The sequence below is a fragment of the Procambarus clarkii genome, chromosome 81 (genome assembly GCF_040958095.1).
Source record: "Procambarus clarkii isolate CNS0578487 chromosome 81, FALCON_Pclarkii_2.0, whole genome shotgun sequence".
NCBI classification, from domain to species: domain Eukaryota; kingdom Metazoa; phylum Arthropoda; class Malacostraca; order Decapoda; family Cambaridae; genus Procambarus; species Procambarus clarkii.
Genome location: NC_091230.1, coordinates 15857234 through 15880046, shown reverse-complemented (window position 1 = coordinate 15880046; position 22813 = coordinate 15857234). Strand labels below are relative to the sequence as shown.

General features: G+C 39.9%; 1 protein-coding gene and 1 long non-coding RNA gene across 4 annotated transcripts in view; one reads left to right on the top strand and one right to left on the bottom strand.

The window, feature by feature from the left end:
• Positions 1–9335: 9335 nt before the first annotated feature.
• LOC123773153 (uncharacterized) lies at positions 9336–15897 on the top strand. The gene is made up of 2 exons (XR_006774765.2): positions 9336–10606; positions 10645–15897. It is a non-coding gene; the product is annotated as an uncharacterized lncRNA (long non-coding RNA).
• Positions 15895–22813, bottom strand: part of LOC123773151 (neutral amino acid transporter 9) — a 66109-nt gene continuing 59190 nt past the window's right edge. For all 3 annotated transcript variants that reach the window (XM_045766669.2, XM_045766668.2, XM_045766671.2), the window contains exon 13: positions 15895–21575. In XM_045766669.2, coding sequence (XP_045622625.1) covers positions 21407–21575 — 169 coding nt within the window. In that variant the 3' untranslated portion in view covers positions 15895–21406. The remainder of the gene's footprint in view (positions 21576–22813) is intronic.

Here is a 22813-nt window from a genome sequence, read left to right as displayed (position 1 = left end):
TTCAAATATTTTTTTATCCTAATATTTGGGAAATAGTGCTCCAGGTTTTCTTAATGTTGCCCTTAATTTGGTTAAATTTATTTTCGTAGTATTTTATTTTGGCTCTCCAAATTATTTTAGACAACATTGATGAGTAAATCTTTGAAACTTCTTTCAAAACGACTCCTAACCTATATTTCTTCTCGTGGTCATGTTTTTTATCGATAGATTTAAGTATACACTTTGTAAGCCGTGGATTGTTTAACCTTTTAGTTGTGACTCATTTTGTTAGCATTGGACAGTGGGTGTTAGAGAGGCTCTTAGAGTTTTTTGAAATGTTTGCACTGCTAGGTTAATGTTCACTGTTACCCAAGTCTCCCAGTTGATATTAGCAGCAGCAATAAAGTTGCTTATAGAAGTTCGACTGTGCAGCCTAAAGCTTATCTTCATTGTATCTAGAGGTGGTTTATAAATGTTGGTTAGGAGAAATATGGGGTAATAGTCTGTGGTCCTATCAGTGATTATCCCTGAACTAAATGGAGAGGGGTATGTTAGTCAAGATGTGGTCAAGAGCAGAGGCAGTCGTATGTTATATGTAATAATTTACTGAAGCACCAAGATTTCTCCCAAGTGTTAACCTTTAACAGGATGCACTGTAGAATAGTGGTTTAAATTATGGGTTGAAACATTAGCCAACACAAAATGGAGACCTATAACTTGTTTTGTGGTTTTTTTTTTTTTTTTTTTTTTTTTTTTTTAACTATTTTCGGTAAAGAATAAACTATTTTAGTAAAGAGTATTCATCCGTCAACAGCTATCATCTTTGCCAACAACTTCATTACAATCTTAATTATTAAGCCTTAAAAATCATCCCATAAAATAAATACTAAAATAAGGAGCCATAGGTGGTAGCTATGTATACCTACCATAGGTGATCTATAAATCTTAATAATTTTAATACTAATAATTATTACTACTTAACTTTACCTCAAATCAACTAGATTTTCTTGATTTTCTTGGAATATTGCTGCCCCTCGGGCTGCTCAAAGGCAATCGGAGTTGGTAATCAATTCCCTCCTTACGGGTGAAAGATTCAGGCTAAATTTGGAGCAGTGTGCTCAGTCCCACAAGGTCTCTGTGCTGTGTGTTCCACAAGGTTGAATTACTGACCATTCCCAGGATGCACGAACTGTATACTAAATTGATTAACATATATTACCCAATACCCATTAGCTGTTTGAGGGTGAGGTGCAGAGTACATGTGGGGGTAAAGAATACTTGTGCTGGTACATAGTACTTGTGGTGGTATGGAGTATGTGGTGATACAGGGTACATATAATTCACTGTGTCGGGGGACAGGAAGTAATTATCAAAAGAATGCACCAAACCCGGATGGCTATGTAGCACCATCAAATGTGTGGAATAATCAGAGGGCGCTAAATATCACCAAGGATGCCAATACGAGAACAGAAATGGATAAGGTGTCTGATATTGAAAGTGTCCAATTCACCAAGAATTCTATCAAGGGACAAGTGACTGTGAAGGACGGTCGGAAAACAAGACACATGCTCGTCCTGGAAGTCAGAACAATAAGGAGCAGGGCGGCGCTCCATTAAGTGACCGAGTTAAGCATGTATGGCCAATACACAACCTCGCCAGAGCCGTTTCCCATCGCTGGTTACTGTGGCAGGACGACGGCCATGAGGACACACTACTCTTAAGAGTATGCAGTTTGTTACAGTAACAGAAGACCAACAATCTCGCCAACAGGTAAGGATGGAGGAATGAATAACTGGGTAAAAGTTGGAATAAGGAATACCTTTACGGGAGATGGGACAGAGTATGTATATATATCCCTTATTTACTGTGCTATATTACAGTATTAACGTTAATCCGTATCATTACTGTTATTTCAGTATTTTATTATGAGCATAAATTATTATTACGGTATGGCGTCGCTTTCCTAAGCGACGCCATACCATAATTTCATCTCCTACTCTGTGGCACATTGCCGTCATATATTATTTACAATATTACTTTGTATTCTTAATATTATTCTTATTACAGTTACTGATCACTAGTTCCTTGGCGTCGATTTAACTTTGCACCCGTTCTACAAGATGTAGCCAAAGTTCTCGGTGTACAGCTGCTGCTCTCGGATGCTCATTGACAATTCAAGGCTAACACTCGATGGCTACTTAAGGCAGATTCCTTGGCTTCTCTTCAGCTTTATCATCCATTTGGAGGCCAACATGAGATGGAGACCAAGGGTAATGTTCCCCGCTCCCATACTTAGTACAGTAATTTGTTGTATTTGTCGCGCTTTGTACACAAGCATGTTACAGATATGCCTTAACGTATTGCTTTATATTCCATTTATTGTTTATATATTGACTTGATATTATATATCCGTTCTATGGTATATGTATTAATTATATATTATGATTGTGTATTGTATTATAACAGATTGTATTTGTTTTGAGCCACCCTTGCCGATTTACTTCTGGCTATCTTATCCTGCCTTTATTCCTAGCAACGGTATTTCGCTCCCTTCGTTTCACTGAAAGTTTCATTAGAATTGTTAGCTACCTTACATTGCTACAGTTTAGTTATTATACAAACTTATTCTCCTTCCTCCCCCAGTGTTTTCTGTGCCAATGTTTCTATTTGGGGTTTCATCCAGGATTGTTTAATTAAGGAATCTTTTTAAATCCTGCGTCAGGGCACCCCCCTCCCTCCCTCTTATGCCAATCTCCTGCACTACCCTTAGTAGCTAGGTCTCCTCCATATTAATTCAGATAGGGTTTACCCCTCTCAACCGAGTTCTTGCTTGTCATGTTACAACTGCATGCCCGCTTCTGCCCACCCTTACCGCCTTATTACTTTCAGCCCGGGGAAGGTGATCTACTCGGCAAAAGGTCGACACACGCTTTGACTGGATCAGGTATCATTTACATGGTCAAGAATAGACATTATCTTCGGATCCTACAAGCACAATGCGGGATGCACGCCTACCCTAGCCTGGGGCCAAGCCCGGCCCGTGCCCCAGTGACCAGGCAAGACTTCTCCAGGATGCTTCGCGCCGCCATCGCAGTGCTAGGCTCGCCTCCAGCTGATTACGCCCCTCACTCCTTTAGAATTGGCAGGGCCACTCGGTTGTCTCTCCACTCGTCTCGGTACACGTGTCGTTGCTGCTGCTCCTCAGGATGTAGCTTCCCGCTTGGCTGCCTTATCCTGCCTTGGCGAGATCCCTGTTCGGGTCTCAAAGAACGCTCGGTTGAATGCCAGTGTTGGCACTATTCTCCTCCCACCCCATGTTGTGACCAGTGTTCGGAATCTGCAGGACTGCCACGATGATATTCGGCATATCCTTGATGCCCAAATCCATTTTGTCCTCCAGGTAGACTCGTTTACTCAAAAAAAAAAAAAGTTTATTTAGGTAAGGTACATACATAAGAGATTTTACAAAGAGTGATGGATTTATAGTTAGGGCTAGTACATACAATGCCTAAAGCCACTATTACGCAAAGCGTTTCGGGCCTACTCGTCCCCCCTCATGGTCATCACCGTCATCTCCTTCGGGTTGTGAAGATTACCTTTGATGGTAGGACCCTTCCATCCTCTGTCATTCTTGCTGGTGCCAGACTGCTCTGTCCAGGAGTACATTCCTTCTTCTAGGCTCTGTAACAAGTGCTGGAGGTTTGGGCATGTTGCCCTCTGCTGCTCTGGGACTGTCTCTGTCCTTTGTGTGGGGGCGAAGGTCACTCTAAGTCGGAGTGCACTTCTTCCCAGGTTCGGTGCCTCGACTGTGGTGAGGCCCATCCTACCTCCTCCCATGAGTGTATCCATTATAAGCTTGAGGCAGCCGTCCTCAACTTGAAGCACTGGGAGCGTTTATCTTTTCCTGAGGCAAGACGCCAGGTTCGCCGGCTCCCGCCTTATGCTAACGTCTCTTATGCTCGCATGTTGCGCTCTTCCTCTCCTCGTCCTTCCCACCTTCCTCAGACTCATAACCGTCTCCGGGCCTTGAACCCTGATAGGCCCACTGCCCCTCTTTGTTCCTTTGAGTTCTGTCCCGAAGGGTCCCCCTCCTGGTCCTCTGTCTGGGGTGCCCCTTCTTTCTACCTGGTCTGTCATGTCTCCTGTGTCTTCTTCCTTGTCTCTCTCCGATCCTCCTTCCCATCCTTCTCCGTCTATTGACTCTCCCCGCTGCCTGTCAGTGCGGGCTGATGTCCATCGCTCTCCTAATGGCCGTCGTGTGTGCTCTCGTTCAGCTTCTCCTGTTGAGATGCTGGAATCCGTTGCCCAGTACGTAGTTGCTGGGACACCCGTCTCTTTAAGTCAGAAGCGTAAGCCTGGCTCCTCTCCTTCCTCCTCCTCGACGGGTAAGAAGGCTTCGCTTTCTTCCTCGGCCCCTGCTTCTGACTTTCACTCCTTCCCCTCCCATTTCGGTGGTTGTGCCCCCTGTTCCTGCTATGGAGGTTTCTTTGGCCCCCGCTTCCCTCTCGGTTGCTGCCCTTGCTGAGGTGCGCTCCCCTCTTTCTCCTCCCCCCCACCCCCACCCCCCTCTTCCTGCTGCTGTCCTTGACTGCCCCTCTCGGTTGTCTCCTCCTCCTCCGGACCCCGCCCGTCCGCCTCTGGTCTGTTCTCCCGTTTTCTTCCCTCCGTCTTTGCTCAGTTTACAAATGCCCTCTAACCCTGACTTTGCTGACCCTGATCTTCTTTAATGTGCTATGTTGCTCTTTCGCCTTTGTTTCTTCCTTGTTCTCTGTTGTCTTTTCTCTTCTCATTGGTCTATTCAATGGAACGTTCGAGGTTATTACGCCAATTTCCTTGGACTGCAACTTCTGATTTCGCGGTTTTCCCCCCTTTTGTGTCTGTCTCCAGGAGCCAATGCTTGGTGCTCGTCCTGGTCATTTTCAGGGCTATTCCTTTCTCCCCCCCCCCTCCCTAGCTGTTGCTGGGGCTCTTAACTCTTTTGCTCTCTTGATTCGCTCTGTTCCCTTTGTCCCCTTACTTTTTCCTTCGCCTCTCCATTGTTCTGCCGCTCGTATCTTTGTGGGGAAATGGTACACCATTTGTTCCATTTATCTCCCCCGAGTGTCCCGCTTTCTCTTCCTGATCTGAAATGCCTACTGGACTCCTTGCCGGAGCCTGTGCTCCTGCTGGGTGATTTCAATTGTCGTCATTCCTTTTGGGGTGATGTTCTGACGAACACCCGAGGTCGCCTTCTTGAGCGATTTATCCTCTCTCCTTCCCTGTCTCTTCCGAATTCTGGTGAGCCCACGCATTTGGACTCTCGGACTTGTACCCTTTCCTTTCTTGATCTTTCTCTTTGCTCGTCTTCTCTTTACTTGGATTTCACGTGGTAGGTCCTTGATGACCTCCATGGTAGTGACCATTTCCCCATCCTTGTTACCTTTTTCTCTTTTCACCCTCCTCTCCTTCCCTAGGTGGCAGTTTGCTAAAGCGGACTGGAACCTATTTACCCTCAGTGCTGCTCTCTCTGACCTCTCCTTTCTGCCTCTCCCTCGCTCTTCCTTTTTCATGAGTCTTTGAAGCTGACCTCCGCTCTATTCCTCGCTCTTCCTCTCGGGGTCCACGGAATTGCATTCCCTGGTTTGGAATGCAGACTGTGCTCGGGCTGTCCGCTGTAAACATGCAGCCCGGAAGACACACCGCCGTTGCCAGACGGCCGATTCTTTTCTTTCGGAAGGCAAGTGCGGTGGCCCGTAGGGCCATCCGTACGGCTAAAGGTGAATGTTGGGCATCTTATGTCTCCCTCCATTACGTCTGAAACTCCTCTGCCACATATCTGGAAGCGTATCCACAAGATAGCGGGCAAGTTCGTTCCTGATGTTTCACCGGTCCTTCACATCCGTGGTACTCTTGTGGCGGACCCGTTACAGGTCACTACCGAACTGGGTTCCCACTTTTCTTGTTAGCAATGGTCTTCATCTTCCCCAATCTTTCCTTCTTTGTAAACCTGTCCTTGAATCTCGTCCTTTAGATTTCTGTACTAGTCTTCGCCTTCCCTATAACGATCCCTTCTCTCTGAACTTTGTTCTGCCCTGGCCCTCTGCACTTCTACGGCGGCGGGCTCCGATGGCATTCATTGAGATGCTTTGCCATCTCCCTCTGTGCACATCTCGGTATTTACCGAGTCTGTGTAATCGAATCTGGGAGACGTCGTTAGTCACTGAGGACTGGCTCGATGCCGTTATCCTCCCTGTTCGCAAACCGGGGTCTCTGGGAACATCCTCTAAGGACTTTCGCCCTATTGCCCTCACAAATTGTCTGCAAACTCTTTGAACATATGGTTAACGTTTATCTGATGTGGTTCCTGGAACACCGTCACCTCTCCCCTTCTCAATTTGGTTTCCACAAGTGGCGCAGCACAACAGATGTCCTGGTGAACTTGGTCTATATTCGTACAGCTTTTTGCTGCGAAGACCTCCGTTGTTGCTGTCCTTTTTGACCTGGAAAAGGCTTACTCATTGGCAGGCTTGTTGTTCGTCTGTTACTGGTAACAAACTACGTTCTCTTAAGTTGTCCTCGTGGCCGTCCTCCTACCACCGTAACCGGCAATGGGAAACGGCCCCTGGTGAGGTTGCGTGTTGGCCATGCTCGCTTAACTCAATTACTTGATGGAGCGCCGCCCTGCTCCTTATTGTCCTAATTGCGTTGTCCCTCTTACGGTCGTGCATATCCTTGTTGAATGTCCTGACATTCATTCGTAACATTCAGTGCTGGTTTTCTTGCACTACCCCACTCAGGACAAGCACAGGATGTAAAAAAGCTACATGCTATTGGTGGCAACACGTGCCTTGTAATGCAGTAAACTTGGAGTTAGGTTTCAGGTGTGAGTCCTTTTTCCTGTAGCCCTGACTCTCGCCTTGTTGCCCATGAATCTTCCCATGGTGATAATAAATAGGTACATGAACAAATTTGTACATCACTTGGTACCCCTACTCAAATCTCTGAATGTTAGATATTAAGTCACTGCACATTCTCTCGTGTATTATACATATATAAAATGCTGAACTGTAATGCCAATCCTTACCTCAAAAGTTTCATAGAAGGTTGTAACAGAACCCATGAGCACCACACCAGAAATAAATTTTGATATTCCAAGAGTTCGACTTAAACTAGAAATGCTCTACAAATCAAGGGTCCCAGAATGTGGAATGACCTTCCCTACCATGTTAAAGACTGTACCCCTCTCAACCAGTTTAAGATAAAAATGAAGCATTACCTAATAAATTCCCTGTAACCTACCTATTGTCAACCCATGTCTGTTTTCTTAAACAACGCTGTTTGTCTACCTAATTGTATTTGTGCTGCTTTTTCAGCCATGTTTCCCTTTATCTTTACTGTATTTGTGCTGCTTTTTCAGCCATGTTTCCCTTAATCTTTATTTGTTCTCAACACATTTTATTCTTTATACTCAATTAGTATTAAGTTTTAGTCATTAATGTTTTTCCTGCCCGAAACGCTTTTCGTAATAGTGGCTTTAGGCATTGTATGTACTAGCTCTATCTATAACTCGATCAATTTATGTAAAATCTCTTGTATGTATGTACCTTACCTAAATACTTTTTTTTTTCCAACAAATGTAGAAGACAAGTTTTCATAAAGATATGTAGAAAAGTACCTATTTGAAGAGGTAGTGCCTATCCAAATAGGTAGAATATGTTCAAATTTGCAATAATCGAGTCCAACAAATGTGGAAAACGGTAATTTCATAAGGAAAGAAAAGTACCTATTTGAATAGGACCTGTCCAAATAGGTAGAAATGTTCAAATTTGCAATAATTAGGTCCAAATGTGGAAAACTCTAATTATCAGGAAAGAAAAGTACCTGTTTGAATAGGTAGTACCTATTTGAATAGGTAGTGCCTATTTGAATAGGTAGTAGATCCAAATTGGTAGAATATGGTCAATTTGCAATAATAAAGTCCAAATGTGGAAAACTGTAATTTCATCAGGAAAGAAAAGTACCTATTTGAATAGGTAGAAATTACCTATTTGAATAGGTAGTACCTATCCAAATAGGTAGAATATGTTCAAATTTGCAATAATAAAGTCCAACAAATGTGGAAGACTCATTTAGAAAAGTACCTATTTGAATAGGTACAAAGTACCTATTTGAATAGGTACAAAGTACCTATTTGAATAGGTAGTACTTATCCAAATCGATAGAATATGTTCATATTTGTAATAAAGTCCAATATGGAAAACAGTAATTTCATAAAGGTACCTATTTGAGTAGGTATAAGTACCTATTTTGAGTAGGTATAAGTACCTATTTGAGTAGGTATAAGTACCTATTTGAGTAGGTATAAGTACCTATTTGAGTAGGTATAAGTACCTATTTGAGTAGGTATAAGTACCTATTTGAGTAGGTATAAGTACCTATTTGAGTAGGTATAAGTACCTATTTGAGTAGGTATAAGTACCTATTTGAGTAGGTATAAGTACCTATTTGAGTAGGTATAAGTACCTATTTGAGTAGGTATAAGTACCTATTTGAGTAGGTATAAGTACCTATTTGAGTAGGTATAAGTACCTATTTGAGTAGGTATAAGTACCTATTTGAGTAGGTATAAGTACCTATTTGAGTAGGTATAAGTACCTATTTGAGTAGGTATAAGTACCTATTTGAGTAGGTATAAGTACCTATTTGAGTAGGTATAAGTACCTATTTGAGTAGGTATAAGTACCTATTTGAGTAGGTATAAGTACCTATTTGAGTAGGTATAAGTACCTATTTGAGTAGGTATAAGTACCTATTTGAGTAGGTATAAGTACCTATTTGAGTAGGTATAAGTACCTATTTGAGTAGGTATAAGTACCTATTTGAGTAGGTATAAGTACCTATTTGAGTAGGTATAAGTACCTATTTGAGTAGGTATAAGTACCTATTTGAGTAGGTATAAGTACCTATTTGAGTAGGTATAAGTACCTATTTGAGTAGGTATAAGTACCTATTTGAGTAGGTATAAGTACCTATTTGAGTAGGTATAAGTACCTATTTGAGTAGGTATAAGTACCTATTTGAGTAGGTATAAGTACCTATTTGAGTAGGTATAAGTACCTATTTGAGTAGGTATAAGTACCTATTTGAGTAGGTATAAGTACCTATTTGAGTAGGTATAAGTACCTATTTGAGTAGGTATAAGTACCTATTTGAGTAGGTATAAGTACCTATTTGAGTAGGTATAAGTACCTATTTGAGTAGGTATAAGTACCTATTTGAGTAGGTATAAGTACCTATTTGAGTAGGTATAAGTACCTATTTGAGTAGGTATAAGTACCTATTTGAGTAGGTATAAGTACCTATTTGAGTAGGTATAAGTACCTATTTGAGTAGGTATAAGTACCTATTTGAGTAGGTATAAGTACCTATTTGAGTAGGTATAAGTACCTATTTGAGTAGGTATAAGTACCTATTTGAGTAGGTATAAGTACCTATTTGAGTAGGTATAAGTACCTATTTGAGTAGGTATAAGTACCTATTTGAATAGGTTGTAGATCCAAATTGGTAGAATATGCTCAGATTTGCAATAATAAAGTCCAACAAATGTGGAAAACTCTAATTTCATCAGGAAAGAAAAGTACCTATTTGAATAGGTATAAGTACCTATTTGAATAGGTAGGACCTATTTGAATAGGTTGGACCTATTTGAATAGGTTGGACCTATTTGAATAGGTTGTAGATCCAAATTGGTAGAATATGCTCAGATTTGCAATAATAAAGTCCAACAAATGTGGAAAACTCTCTAATTTCATCAGGAAAGAAAAGTACCTATTTGAATAGGTATAAGTACCTATTTGAATAGGTAGGACCTATTTGAATAGGTTGGACCTATTTGAATAGGTTGTAGATCCAAATTGGTAGAATATGCTCAGATTTGCAATAATAAAGTCCAACAAATGTAGAAAACTCTCTAATTTCATCAGGAAAGAAAAGTACCTATTTGAATAGGTATAAGTACCTATTTGAATAGGTAGGACCTATTTGAATAGGTAGGACCTATTTGAATAGGTAGGACCTATTTGAATAGGTAGGACCTATTTGAATAGGTAGGACCTATTTGAATAGGTTGAACCTATTTGAATAGGTTGTAGATCCAAATTAGTAGAATATGCTCAGATTTACAATAATAAAGTCCAACAAATGTGGAAAACTCTCTAATTTCATCAGGAAAGAAAAGTACCTATTTGAATAGGTATAAGTACCTATTTGAATAGGTAGGACCTATTTGAATAGGTTGGACCTATTTGAATAGGTTGTAGATCCAAATTGGTAGAATATGCTCAGATTTGCAATAATAAAGTCCAACAAATGTGGAAAACTCTCTAATTTCATCAGGAAAGAAAAGTACCTATTTGAATAGGTATAAGTACCTATTTGAATAGGTAGGACCTATTTGAATAGGTTGGACCTATTTGAATAGGTTGTAGATCCAAATTGGTAGAATATGCTCAGATTTGCAATAATAAAGTCCAACAAATGTAGAAAACTCTCTAATTTCATCAGGAAAGAAAAGTACCTATTTGAATAGGTATAAGTACCTATTTGAATAGGTAGGACCTATTTGAATAGGTAGGACCTATTTGAATAGGTTGAACCTATTTGAATAGGTTGAACCTATTTGAATAGGTTGTAGATCCAAATTAGTAGAATATGCTCAGATTTACAATAATAAAGTCCAACAAATGTGGAAAACTCTCTAATTTCATCAGGAAAGAAAAGTACCTATTTGAATAGGTATAAGTACCTATTTGAATAGGTAGGACCTATTTGAATAGGTTGGACCTATTTGAATAGGTTGGACCTATTTGAATAGGTTGTAGATCCAAGTTGGTAGAATATGCTCAGATTTGCAATAATAAAGTCCAACAAATGTGGAAAACTCTAATTTCACCAGGAAAGAAAAGTACCTATTTGAATAGGTATAAGTACCTATTTGAATAGGTAGGACCTATTTGAATAGGTTGGACCTATTTGAATAGGTTGAACCTATTTGAATAGGTTGAACCTATTTGAATAGGTTGTAGATCCAAATTGGTAGAATATGCTCAGATTTGCAATAATAAAGTCCAACAAATGTGGGAAAAGTCTAATTTCATCAGGAAAGAAAAGTACCTATTTGAATAGGTAGGACCTATTTAAATAGGTTGTAGATCCAAATAGATAGAATATGCTCAGATTTGCAATAATAAAGTCCAACAAATGTGGAAGACTTTCATTTAGAAAAGTACCTATTTGAATAGGTAGAAATTACCTATTTGAATAGGTAGAAAGTACCTATTTGAATATGTAAATGAACAAATTTGTTGCAATAAATTCCCACAGATGTAGAAGATGTAGGTATCTAGTTTTTATATGTAGCAAATTACCTATATGAATAGGTAGAAATACCTATTTGAATACGTAGAAAGTACCCATTTAAATAGGTAAAATAGGTACATGTAAAAATGAGAGTATCTAGTTCTCATAAGGATATGTAGAAAAGTACACATTTGAATAGGTAGAAAAAGTAACTACTCGAATAAGTTGAAAAGGACCTACTTGAATAAGTAAAAATATACCTATCTGAATAGTGTCTATTTGAGTAAGTAGAAAAGGCACATGTAGAGGACAGTAACTAGTTTTCATATGAATAGGTAGAAAAGGTAAATAGGTAACTATTTGAATAGGTAGGAAAGCATATTCAAAATGGTCTCTAAAGCCTGAATGTGTTGTAGAGAACCAGACACAGCACCTGGCACTGTTCCGGACTACATCCAACTGTTTCAGGGTCCCTGGAAAAAGTTCCAGTGCCTATGTAATGGATCTTCCTCCCCCAAACAATAAAGAAAAAAATTTTTCACACTCCACTGCTATCACTGGCATTGCAATATCAGTAGCACTTTAGAGTTACCTAGTTAGGTCTCACCCATTCTTATCTGTACACACATCAGTTCACTTGCTGTCATGTACCATGTAATTTATGTACAGTAATGTTGACATGTAGCACTAGAATGAAAGTCTGGATGGTTTATTTTTTTTCAATGGTATGTAATTTGGACAGGGTGGTTTGTGTTAAACTCTCATACTAAAGCAGGATAAATGAAACTACAGTAGCAAAACGATAGTATTTCCTTCTTTTAAAATTTTAACGTGCCATCAGAGGGACATTTTACAACACAGTTCACAATGCTCTGTGAGAAAATCAGTTTGGCTGGAAAAATGGGAAGTTCATTTAGGGGAGACAATGAGGAATGCACGGCAACTGAGAGAAGCTGTAGGGGAGAAACTATTATTCATGATACAGTACTTTTAATATCTCATTTATGAAAGAAATACTAGACAAAATCCAGTACATTACAGTATCGAGGTACTAATTATTGACTTCTGCTTGTGGCACAAATTTAGACACTTGTCAATGTGTATTCATACACATTTGGCTTACATCGAGGTCCACCCCCCTCCCTCATCAAGGCCGAATTACTGACCCCGTCAAGGATGCAACCCCCACAACAAGCTAACTAACTCCTGAGTACCTAATCACTGCTAGGTGAAAAGAAATGTGCCCAACCATTTGAACCTGGAATTCTCGATTGTGCGTCGAGAACAAACCCATCTGTACTACCGGGATCCTAACACAGCACAGGGTGGTACAGAGTAAATGTGGGGGATAAAGAGTACATCAAAAAACAAAATCAAAATGTTTATTCAAGTAAAGTGCATACATACAAGGTGAGATACAAACATTGATGGATTTATTGATAGAGCTAGTACATACAAAACCTAAAGCCACTGTTACACAAGCGTTTAGGGCAGATGCCACATATGCCGATGAAGAGTACATGGGGGTAAAGAATACATACAGCTACATATGGAAAAACAGGGTGCATGTGCTGGTAGTATTGGACCCCAATACCCATTCTGTAGGTGTTCTAGTCCCTATTCTCATCCCATGGGGGGGGGGCCCCCCCCCCGAGTGGGTTGTGGATCCCATACCCCTCCTGTGACCGGTATTGGTCCCCCTACCCATCCTGTGGGTGGTAATCTAGTGTACCCTATATGCGGTAGAGGTAATCCTGTAAAGGGGACTTCTACAAAACAACCCTCATTTGCAGAATTGTTTAAAAAGATACCTGAAGTTAGGTCTGCAGTAAGGGAAGTTACCATGGAAGTGGCTTCTTCTCAGGAAGCATCTAAATGTACTAGCAGGCTGATGGAGTAAAAAAAAAAGGGCAGTAGTAATAGTAGGCATTAAGGAGCAAACAGAGTCCAGTCCAGCGGAGAGGAGAGACAAGGACAAAAACGAAGTTAATGAGATCCTTCAAGGGGTGAATACGGAGAGGGCTGACCAGAATAGTGAAAAGGTTTTCAGGCTCGGACAGTACAAGGGCAGAGACCGATTGATAAAGGTAGTATTCACGAGCGAGAACACAAAAGAGGAATTGTTGGCAAGGAAGAGCAGACTAGCAAAGGTACTGAAGTTCTAAAAAGTATTCATGCAGAGGAATATTACAAGTGACGAGAGAATGAGGGAGCGCAGGAAGAAAGAAAAGAATCGGGGAACCACATCCCCAAACCCTGCAATCACAGGGGAGTGAGGAACCCTTCATGAGTAGTTCAACAGCCAGTGAGAGAAGCACCACCCCTACCTTCCACCCAATAAGGCATCCTACCTGCCCCAACCCTGGGAGCCGGTCGGCCGAGCGGACAGCACGCTGGACTTGTGATCCTGTGGTCCTGGGTTCGATCCCAGGTGCCGGCGAGAAACAATGGGCAGAGTTTCTTTCACCCTATGCCCCTGTTACCTAGCAGTAAAATAGGTACCTGGGTGTTAGTCAGCTGTCACGGGCTGCTTCCTGGGGGTGGAGGCCTGGTCGAGGACCGGGCCGCGGGGACACTAAAAAGCCCCTAAATCATCTCAAGATAACCCCTGCCAGCTCCCACTAGGTGCCCACCTAGGGCACCCTCCCCAGGACCTCCCTTCTCCCCCACCCCCCTAAGCCCTGCCACAAACCCTCCCTCCTCTTCAGCCCCACCTTCTCCCCCATCCCCCAAGCCCTCTCTCCTCCTAAACCCCCCCCCCCCCCCAAGCCTCCCCTTCTCCCATTTCCCCCCCCCCCCCCAAGCTCCCTCCCTCCCTCCTCATACCAGATCCTCCCAGCCCCTGCACACCTCCAGCCCCCCTTTCCTCAGCCCTCCCATTCCAGACCCTCTCTGTTTCCCTGCTTCAGGGGAACCAACAGAAATTGAGAAAGGACAAAAAGTCATTCTTAGGGTGATATACTTGAACATAAACAGGATTACAAGCAAGATGAGTGAATGCAAGAGAAGTGAACCCAGATGTAATCGGACTCACAGAAACAAAACTCTCAGGAATCATAACAAATGCGGTATTTCCCCAGGACTACACTGCAATAAGAAAAGAGGGAAGGAAGTGGAGGTGGTGAAGTGGCCCTACTATGAGAACGAAATGAGTTTCAAGGAGATGGTTATCCCGGGATGCGAGGGCTTCAGAGACTACATAACAGGCACCATAACAATGGGAGGACCAAGAGTAGTAGTAGTAGCAGTGATATATAACCTTCCACTGAATGACAAGACCAAGGCAAGAGCATGACAACAGCAGCATGGCAGTTAACACTATAATTAAGAGGGCAGCCTCTGTTGCCTGTAGAAATAGATCCCATCTGCTCATCATGGGGGACTTATATTACGGAAGGATAGACTGGGAGAACAAGGAACCGCACGGAGGTGAAGATACATAGAGGGCTAAACTATTGGAAGTGGCGACAAACTTTTTAAGCCAGCATGTCAGGGAACCCACAAGGACAAGAGGAAACGATGAACCAGCGAGATTTGACCTAGCCTTCATTCTGAACAACTCCGACATAAGGAAAATCGGTTTCGAGGCCCCAATAAGAATGAGCTACCCCAGTATACCGACGTTTGAGTATCTGGTTGAAGAAGGGTTAATGAACAAGGGGACACAGGTGGAAACTGAGTACCCAAATAAGCCACAGGGATGTTAGAAAGAACTTTTTCAGTGTCAGAGTGGTTAACAGGTGGAATGCATTAGGCAATGATGTGGTGGAGGCTGACTCTATACACAGTTTCAAGTGTAGATACTGTATAATAAGAGTCCAGTAGGTTCAGGAATCTGTATACCAGTCGAGAGGCAGGACCAAAGAACCAGAGCTCGACCCCTGCAAGCGCAACTAGGCGAGGACACCGGAAGTGGAAATGGAAAATTACAATTATTGTTCAAAATTGATCAGACTATTCTGGTATCTACAGGGATGGGACATACTATGGTACGTTAGGAAGGCTTGGTGCCTGGTGACAGCTAATAACTGCAAATCTACCACAGGGAAACTTAACATTAGCATCATAGGAACTATGAGCATTGTGACAAGTACTATGATAACCCGAGGACTGGTTGGTATGCAACCTGTCTTGTTGCATGGCATGGCTTCAATTCTCAAATAATTATAATCAGAAGAAAAGTCTGAAAATGTTCGCGTAATGAGGGAATCAGATTTTACATAAACACAGTACACATGTCCTCACTCTTTAGATGCCTCAAACAAATGGCACTCATTTGCACACTTTATAATAGTTAAACGTTAGTAAAATATTTCTAAACTTTTATTTTTAAGCATTTAACGTAATGCATTTAATGGTGACAAAATTTGAAGGAAATTACTTTGAGACCTTTCAATTACTGCACCCTCTTCCAGAATCTTGATCTTTTGTCAAGAAATCTGGTTTTTGGAGGAAAACTCAGTGGCAAGATTCAGTCCATTGCTTGAAGTGATCCATTGTACAAGGGTCTGGATTTGGCAGGGTGAAATGTATAAAATGAATAAACTATTTGTAAGTGCATAAATGTATATAAAAAAAGTGCTTTAAATGTTTTTATTTCCTAATACAGTATTGGTTTTATTATACAATTAAACAAAATGCTCAGACATCAGAGATTCTATTAGATCTATATTAGTGTGAATAAACAGTACAGTACTGTATTGCCAAATGTACTGTTTCACAAACTTGCTTTGAAGCACCAAATGCAGCACTTTTTTTTTTCCATTTTTTTTCTGTGGGGGTTTATAGATATATCTTGAGTTATATCTTGAGATGATTTCGGGGCTTTAGTGTCCCCGCGGCCCGGTCCTCGACCAGGCCTCCACCCCCAGCAAGCAGCCCGTGACAGCTGACTAACACCCAGGTACCTATTTTACTGCTAGGTAACAGGGGCATAGGGTGAAAGAAACTCTGCCCATTGTTTCTCGCCGGCGCCCGGGATCGACCCCGGGACCACAGGATCACAAGTCCAGCGTGCTGTCCGCTCGGCCGACCGGCTCCCTAGATGGCATGGACTACTGCTTAATATTGTGACTGCATATGCTGTAATTACTGAAGTGTTGTTACATCATAATAGCTATGCTCATGGTGTCCCATCTTCATAGTACTCTGTCATGTATTGCCTTGAAACGACTGGTTTTGGCATCTACCACTTAACTTGTTCCATCTGTCTAATATGTAAAAATGTTTACAATCATTTCACGTTTTCTAAGTAATTTGTTGAATTACTAGTATAACTACGAATTTAGTATCAAAATATTTTCAACTGAATTCTCTAAGATTATATACAAGAAAACTACAGCACAGTACAGTATTTACACAACGGCAATTTTCATACTTTTTCGAACTGGTCGATTCAAATAAAATAGCTCGGAAACTGAAAACCAAAAATTTTGTAATCAGATGACCGGCTTTAGTGTCACTGGCACATTTATTGTTCGGGGTATGGATGACGAGTTTTAGCATCAGAACACAAATGTTAACAAGACAATTTCTATGAAGTATATAAATCATTGTTATATCATATGATCACATTACATTAAGGCAATAAATTGTTCGCATCAGCATGTACATACCGAGTAATTTTAAAATTAAACAAATTCTAATATTCATTATCTTCAATTCTCAGATCATTTTTTACCAACAATGAATTTAAATGTTCAAATGCCCATTATAATTAACATACATAAAATACCTAGTACATAATAATGCAAGACTAGTATATACAGAATACAAACTACCTTCAGTATTGGTAAAGTGAAGTGTTTATGATGACCTCAGATTTGTATGTAAAACATGGCAAGAATGTACATAAACTCTCCACATAATACCGACTATGAATATTTATACACAGTATAGTATATCCATTTGTATCTGAATGTATGCCCATATATATGAGCACATACATGATCACAAGCATGTATCAATATGTATGTAAACATTCAAATATGCATATATACAAAATTAATTATATAGTATACATACATATACAGATGAACACATGCATGCATTGAGCTATGAGGAAACTAGACTGACCAGTCTGCTCATTAAAACTTATTTAATGAAAAATAATATACGTAGCAATTTAGATTTGAATGAGTTTTCTACTGATGAAAATTCATCTGAATTCAGTAAATGATAATAGCAATACTAAGCAGACCAAGACTAAGTGACCTTTTGTAGCCACTTTCTATTTAATCACATGTTTGATATGAAGATCACTACCCATCTATACGCAACAGTTTCCTCCGTTAAATCGGAACGAGTGGTATCATACACAAAAATCTTGCATGTGTAGCAATCGTTCTACAATACCTTACCTTGTGGAAATTCTAAGGATCAACGTCCCTACAGCCCAGTCTCTGATCAGGCCTCCTAGTTGGTTATCTCGAGATGATTTCGGGGTTTTTTAGTGTCCCCGCAGCCCGGTCCTCGACCAGGCCTCCACTCCCAGGAAGCAGCCCGTGACAGCTGACTAACACCCAGGTACGTATTTTACTGCTAGGTAACAGGGGCATAGGGTGAAAGAAACTCTGCCCATTGTTTCTCGCTGGCGCCTGGGATCGAACCCAGGACCACAAGTCCAACGTGCTGTCCGCTCGGCCGACCGGCTCCCCGGTCGGTTTAGTCAACTAGACCAGTTGGATGCAGTTGCTTGCAGCCTGATGTATGAATCACAGCCTGATTGAGCAGGTATTCTTTGTACGTGTTTATCAAGATCTCTTTCTAATACCACGAGAGGTCGGCCAGTTATGCCCCTTATGTGTAGCAGGAAAGTGTTGAGAAAATTGTGCCCTTTGATGGTGATAGCTATTTCTCAGAACTATCATGCTCTTATTTCTTTTACTGTTCTGAACTTTCTAAATTTTCTGTGTTCACAAAAAATGGGAATTCCAGTGGCACTAAATGTAGAAATATCTTGCGGCAATTGAATGTGAGTAAGTAAGCAGAAAGTTTTTAAGGAGTACCCAAAGTATGCACCAAGGAATCCTCTCTACATCATGAGAGAGTATTGTGAACAAGTAATTATTATAAGGTAAGAAGTCCGTGAAGACTACTCAGTACTGCCCGTGTTGCAGGACTGTATTGTGAACAAAGTGGTATCTACTACATACTGCATAATGGGACCTTCATACCATCATGCATCACCTTACCTTGAGGTTACCTTGAGGTGCTTCCGGGGCTTAGCGTCCCCGCGGCCCTGTCGTTGACCAGGCCTCCTGGTTGCCGGACTGATCAACCAGGCTGTTGGACGCGGCTGCTTGCAGCCTGACGTATGAGTCACAGCCTGGTTGATAAGGTATCCTTTGGAGGTGCTTATCCAGTTCTCTCTTGAACACTGTGAGGGGTCTGCCAGTTATGCCCCTTATGTGTATCACAGTCAAATCTTTACTGCTAACCACAACCATACTAATCAATCAAGTTCATAACTACATATAAAAATAAAAACTCATCAATGTTATCCCTCTTAAATTACTTCCGTCATGGGTATATGGAGGACGTTATGCTTTGAAGAAAACATTTGCTCTGTAATGCTCATATGTAAACAAAATGTTCAATATTTACCGAATTATTGCTGCCATATAATAATTGCTACCCTGCTTGGCTTTCTTTAATTCATGTTTGTGAAAAATAGTAGTTAGTGCAGTATTTAACATTGTAATCAAACTGATTAAACTGCCTCATGCAAAATGTATTAAGGCAGCTCCAGCACACTATTCATAACTTATTACGTTTTAAAAGTTAATTATATTAAAGTAATTATCAAAAGTTACAATGGAGTAGAAATTATTAGTTATTACATATTAACAATTATGTTTAATCATATATTATGTACATATTTGATAAAACATACAAGTCCCATCCACAAATAAAACAGAGATTTTCATATTAATTAAAATTCCATTTTGTAAGAATTAAGAGAATTAATGAGAAGTTTGATATTTGCTCTGTCTAGGTCACTGGCTGCTTAGTGTTGACCTTTTGTACCCTACATCATTTTAATACTTGTACTATCATTTTTACATAAAATATACCTCTGTATGAAACACATTCTACAACAGCCAAATATTTTAATTAGATATCTTACCTGCCGATGTGATTCACCGTCACTCGTCCCTCCCGCCACACACTACTGTGGCTCCACGTGCTCATGCCGCCTCTACATGCACCTCACAAAACTTAAATAATAGTAAATTTAATAACTATTAAAGTAATATTTAAATATTAAAAACAGTAATACCAACTTATGACGAGAAGTACCTGAATAATCCGAGTTTCACAAGTTTTAGTCTCCTCACTATTGCTATCACACATACGACTAGGACACCTAAAGATGATTAAACAGCTTAGAATCACTATACTATAATTTCCCTCTCTCTTTACAATTATGAGAATTCTCAAATCATGAGCACCAGACTAAATATGAAACCACCACAGATTGCATTACTGTACACTGATGGAATTTTCAATCTCCTTGTAACCATTCTGAGCTGTATAAGTCATCCTGGCTTAGTACTTTCTCCCTTATAATTCCTGTTCCTGTAACCATTTTGAACATTTCTTGATATTAACCCTCAAACCGCACATATCATATATAAATGATATCAGTGACAAAACCGAAACCGCGCACATCATTTATATATGATTTCGTGTCTAGCGCTATAATTTAAGGTTGCCAGTTTGTGATATTTGAAAAAAAAAACCTACATTGGTGAGGATTGCCACAGACTTTCCCCATCTTGGTGAAAAATGTAAATGGTTCAACAGCAACCATAATGACATCTGAGCTGGCTCCAACGTTCATCACATAACCATTATGATACCTTTATACACACAACCTTTATTACAAAGCAGAACAATGAGACACTCCAGAGTTTTAGGCTTTCTAATAGACTCCTGTTACGAAAAATGTGGCTATGCATTTACACTCCTGTTTATAAAATTGTGTGCAATGTCACAGAATAACTTAAAAGAACAATTAAACTTAATTAACCGCAACACGGCTGTAATATAACAATGTATTATGTTGGAGGTAAGAGCACAATAGGACCTTCATTTGTATACCTTACTTATTAAGCTACTTCAAATGAAAGTGCAGTTTTGTGCATTTTATTATGCAAAGTAAAATACAGTACTGTATTACCATTTGTTGACAAACATTCATCATCGGTAATGTTCTTGCTGGTCTGGTTTCAAACATTAATGACGGCAGGATATTCAAATCACTTGCAAAATAGTGCACAAGAAACATTCACTGAATAAAAATTATAGTTTTCTAAGTGCAAAAATACGATGTTATTTAAAGATAATTTTCAATATATCGAAATTTTAATTAATTTACGATAATCTTTAACTTTACTTGCAGCAATTCTAAAAAAACATAAATGAACCAGTATAAAACACTGGATTCAGCTTATCAGATTGACTCTCTAAAACATTACAATCAAAGTAACAAAAAAGTATATTTGAGGAGTTAGCTAATAATAACTTAAATTATTGTATCACTTTGATTTAACATTTTTGCCACTCAATTTAAAGCAGAAATTTTAGTTAGACGAAGCCTTTGACCCCAGTCACTGTAAACAAATGGTTCACTATACCACATTAGACTTTCCTACAGGCAAATCTCACATACTGTAATTTATTTACATATCTTTAAAATAAACTATAAACATAATTAAAATAAAAGTAATCATGCACTGACAAAAGCCGTACAATATCTTTAAAATGCAACTGAACACAAAATACCATTGTTCAAGAGTAATTAAAAAATTAACCTTCAAGAATAGTTTCCAAGATAAGTGAAAGACAGCCAAAAACACTTTCTACATTTGTATAAAAATACTTCTTAAAAAAATAGTTTGATGAAAAGTACTGGCCATTTTTCCTGATACTTCAGGAGATATTAATAAAAAATGGCAAGTTTCTGTGGTACAACACGAGTATCCTAACAAAATACAGATAATGTATACAGTACTTCTAAGCTGTTCCTTGAAAACATCAAAATGTTTCCTTTCCGAGCAGAACAACTTTTCTGTACAAGCATTAGTTACACAATAAGAAATTGGCAAGCAAAATTACCTATTCCTAAAAGAATAATGCCAAAATGGAACACAAACTGATACCAATGGAGTTGATCTTGTGTATAGAGCGCAACCATGTAGGTGGCACACGGTAACACGAAGATGTACGCCAGTCCAGCAATAGCACCAATCCAACTAGAAATAATAAAAATTGTATATTTTTACTAAATGAATATACTGATAACTTTGCAATCTCAAACATATTCACATGACACTATTTTCACCTTTACGAAATCCCATACACCAGGCCTCTGCGGAGTCCCCTATATACAGCCCCTACTAAGTCCCATACGTCATGGACTCCTACAATCCTACTTTCCGTACCTATTACCATCATCATACACTGATTCAATAAACATAATTTGTTTATTGTTTATAATTTGTCAAGTTTACAATTTCTGCTATAATCTTCATACTTCCTACTTCATCAGTGCCCTTTTCACCCGAGATGCCTGATGATCAAGTACTGTACATCACTCATCAATTGCTTAGAAATTTTTCTGTCATTAACCCTTGCACTATGCATAGGTACCATTATGGCACTCAGTCGGCGGTGCACATGGTACCTCAAGGCATTTTTACATATAGGGAATGATTCAAGACTTCATCGGGAAAAGGGGCTCGTATCATGTGCCTCAGGACTCCAATAACGGACTTCATCTTGAGCATCCCTACTGGCTGTGAAAGCCTCAGTACTGAGAGACGGAACAAGGTTAGGGCTTGCAGCAGCAGCTCACAGCACTGCTGTGCAGCTAGAGTTCACAGCACCATTTAATTATGATGAATAAAATAAGTAACAAAATAAAATAAACGTAACAAAATAATTTATTTCGCCTTAATAGTGTCAGAAGATGATCCTCACTGTGATAAAGGCTATTTACAATGTCATATTAGTGAACACAATGCTAGCTGTGATGTTCACAGCATGAGGTAGAGAAAAAAGCACCCAGCCATTGTTTCTTGAATCTACGCATCATGAAACAACCTCATGTTCCTTTACAATATAACATTGTGGAAATGGATTCCTATTCAGGATTTGGTGACAGGAAAGTGATAACAGTAGTTCTGTGGCTAGTCATAGCCATGTGTGTAGTATATTGGAAACATTTCCTTGCATCAGGTGACTGCTAGTGTTGTCAGCTCCTATCACATGGCTCCGTGCTGTTTTGATCTCGTCAACACCCGCCAGAACTGCTTATTGGTTCATAATGGTGCATAGAAATGTTCATAGATGTATATATTGAATGAAAAGAAAGAAATGTTTCGATGAATGAAAAGAAGAAATGTTCATGCGTGTATATATACTGCAATAAGCAATAACAGCAAAACTCTTATTGTTTAGGGAATATAATGTCACTTTATATGAGCACCAT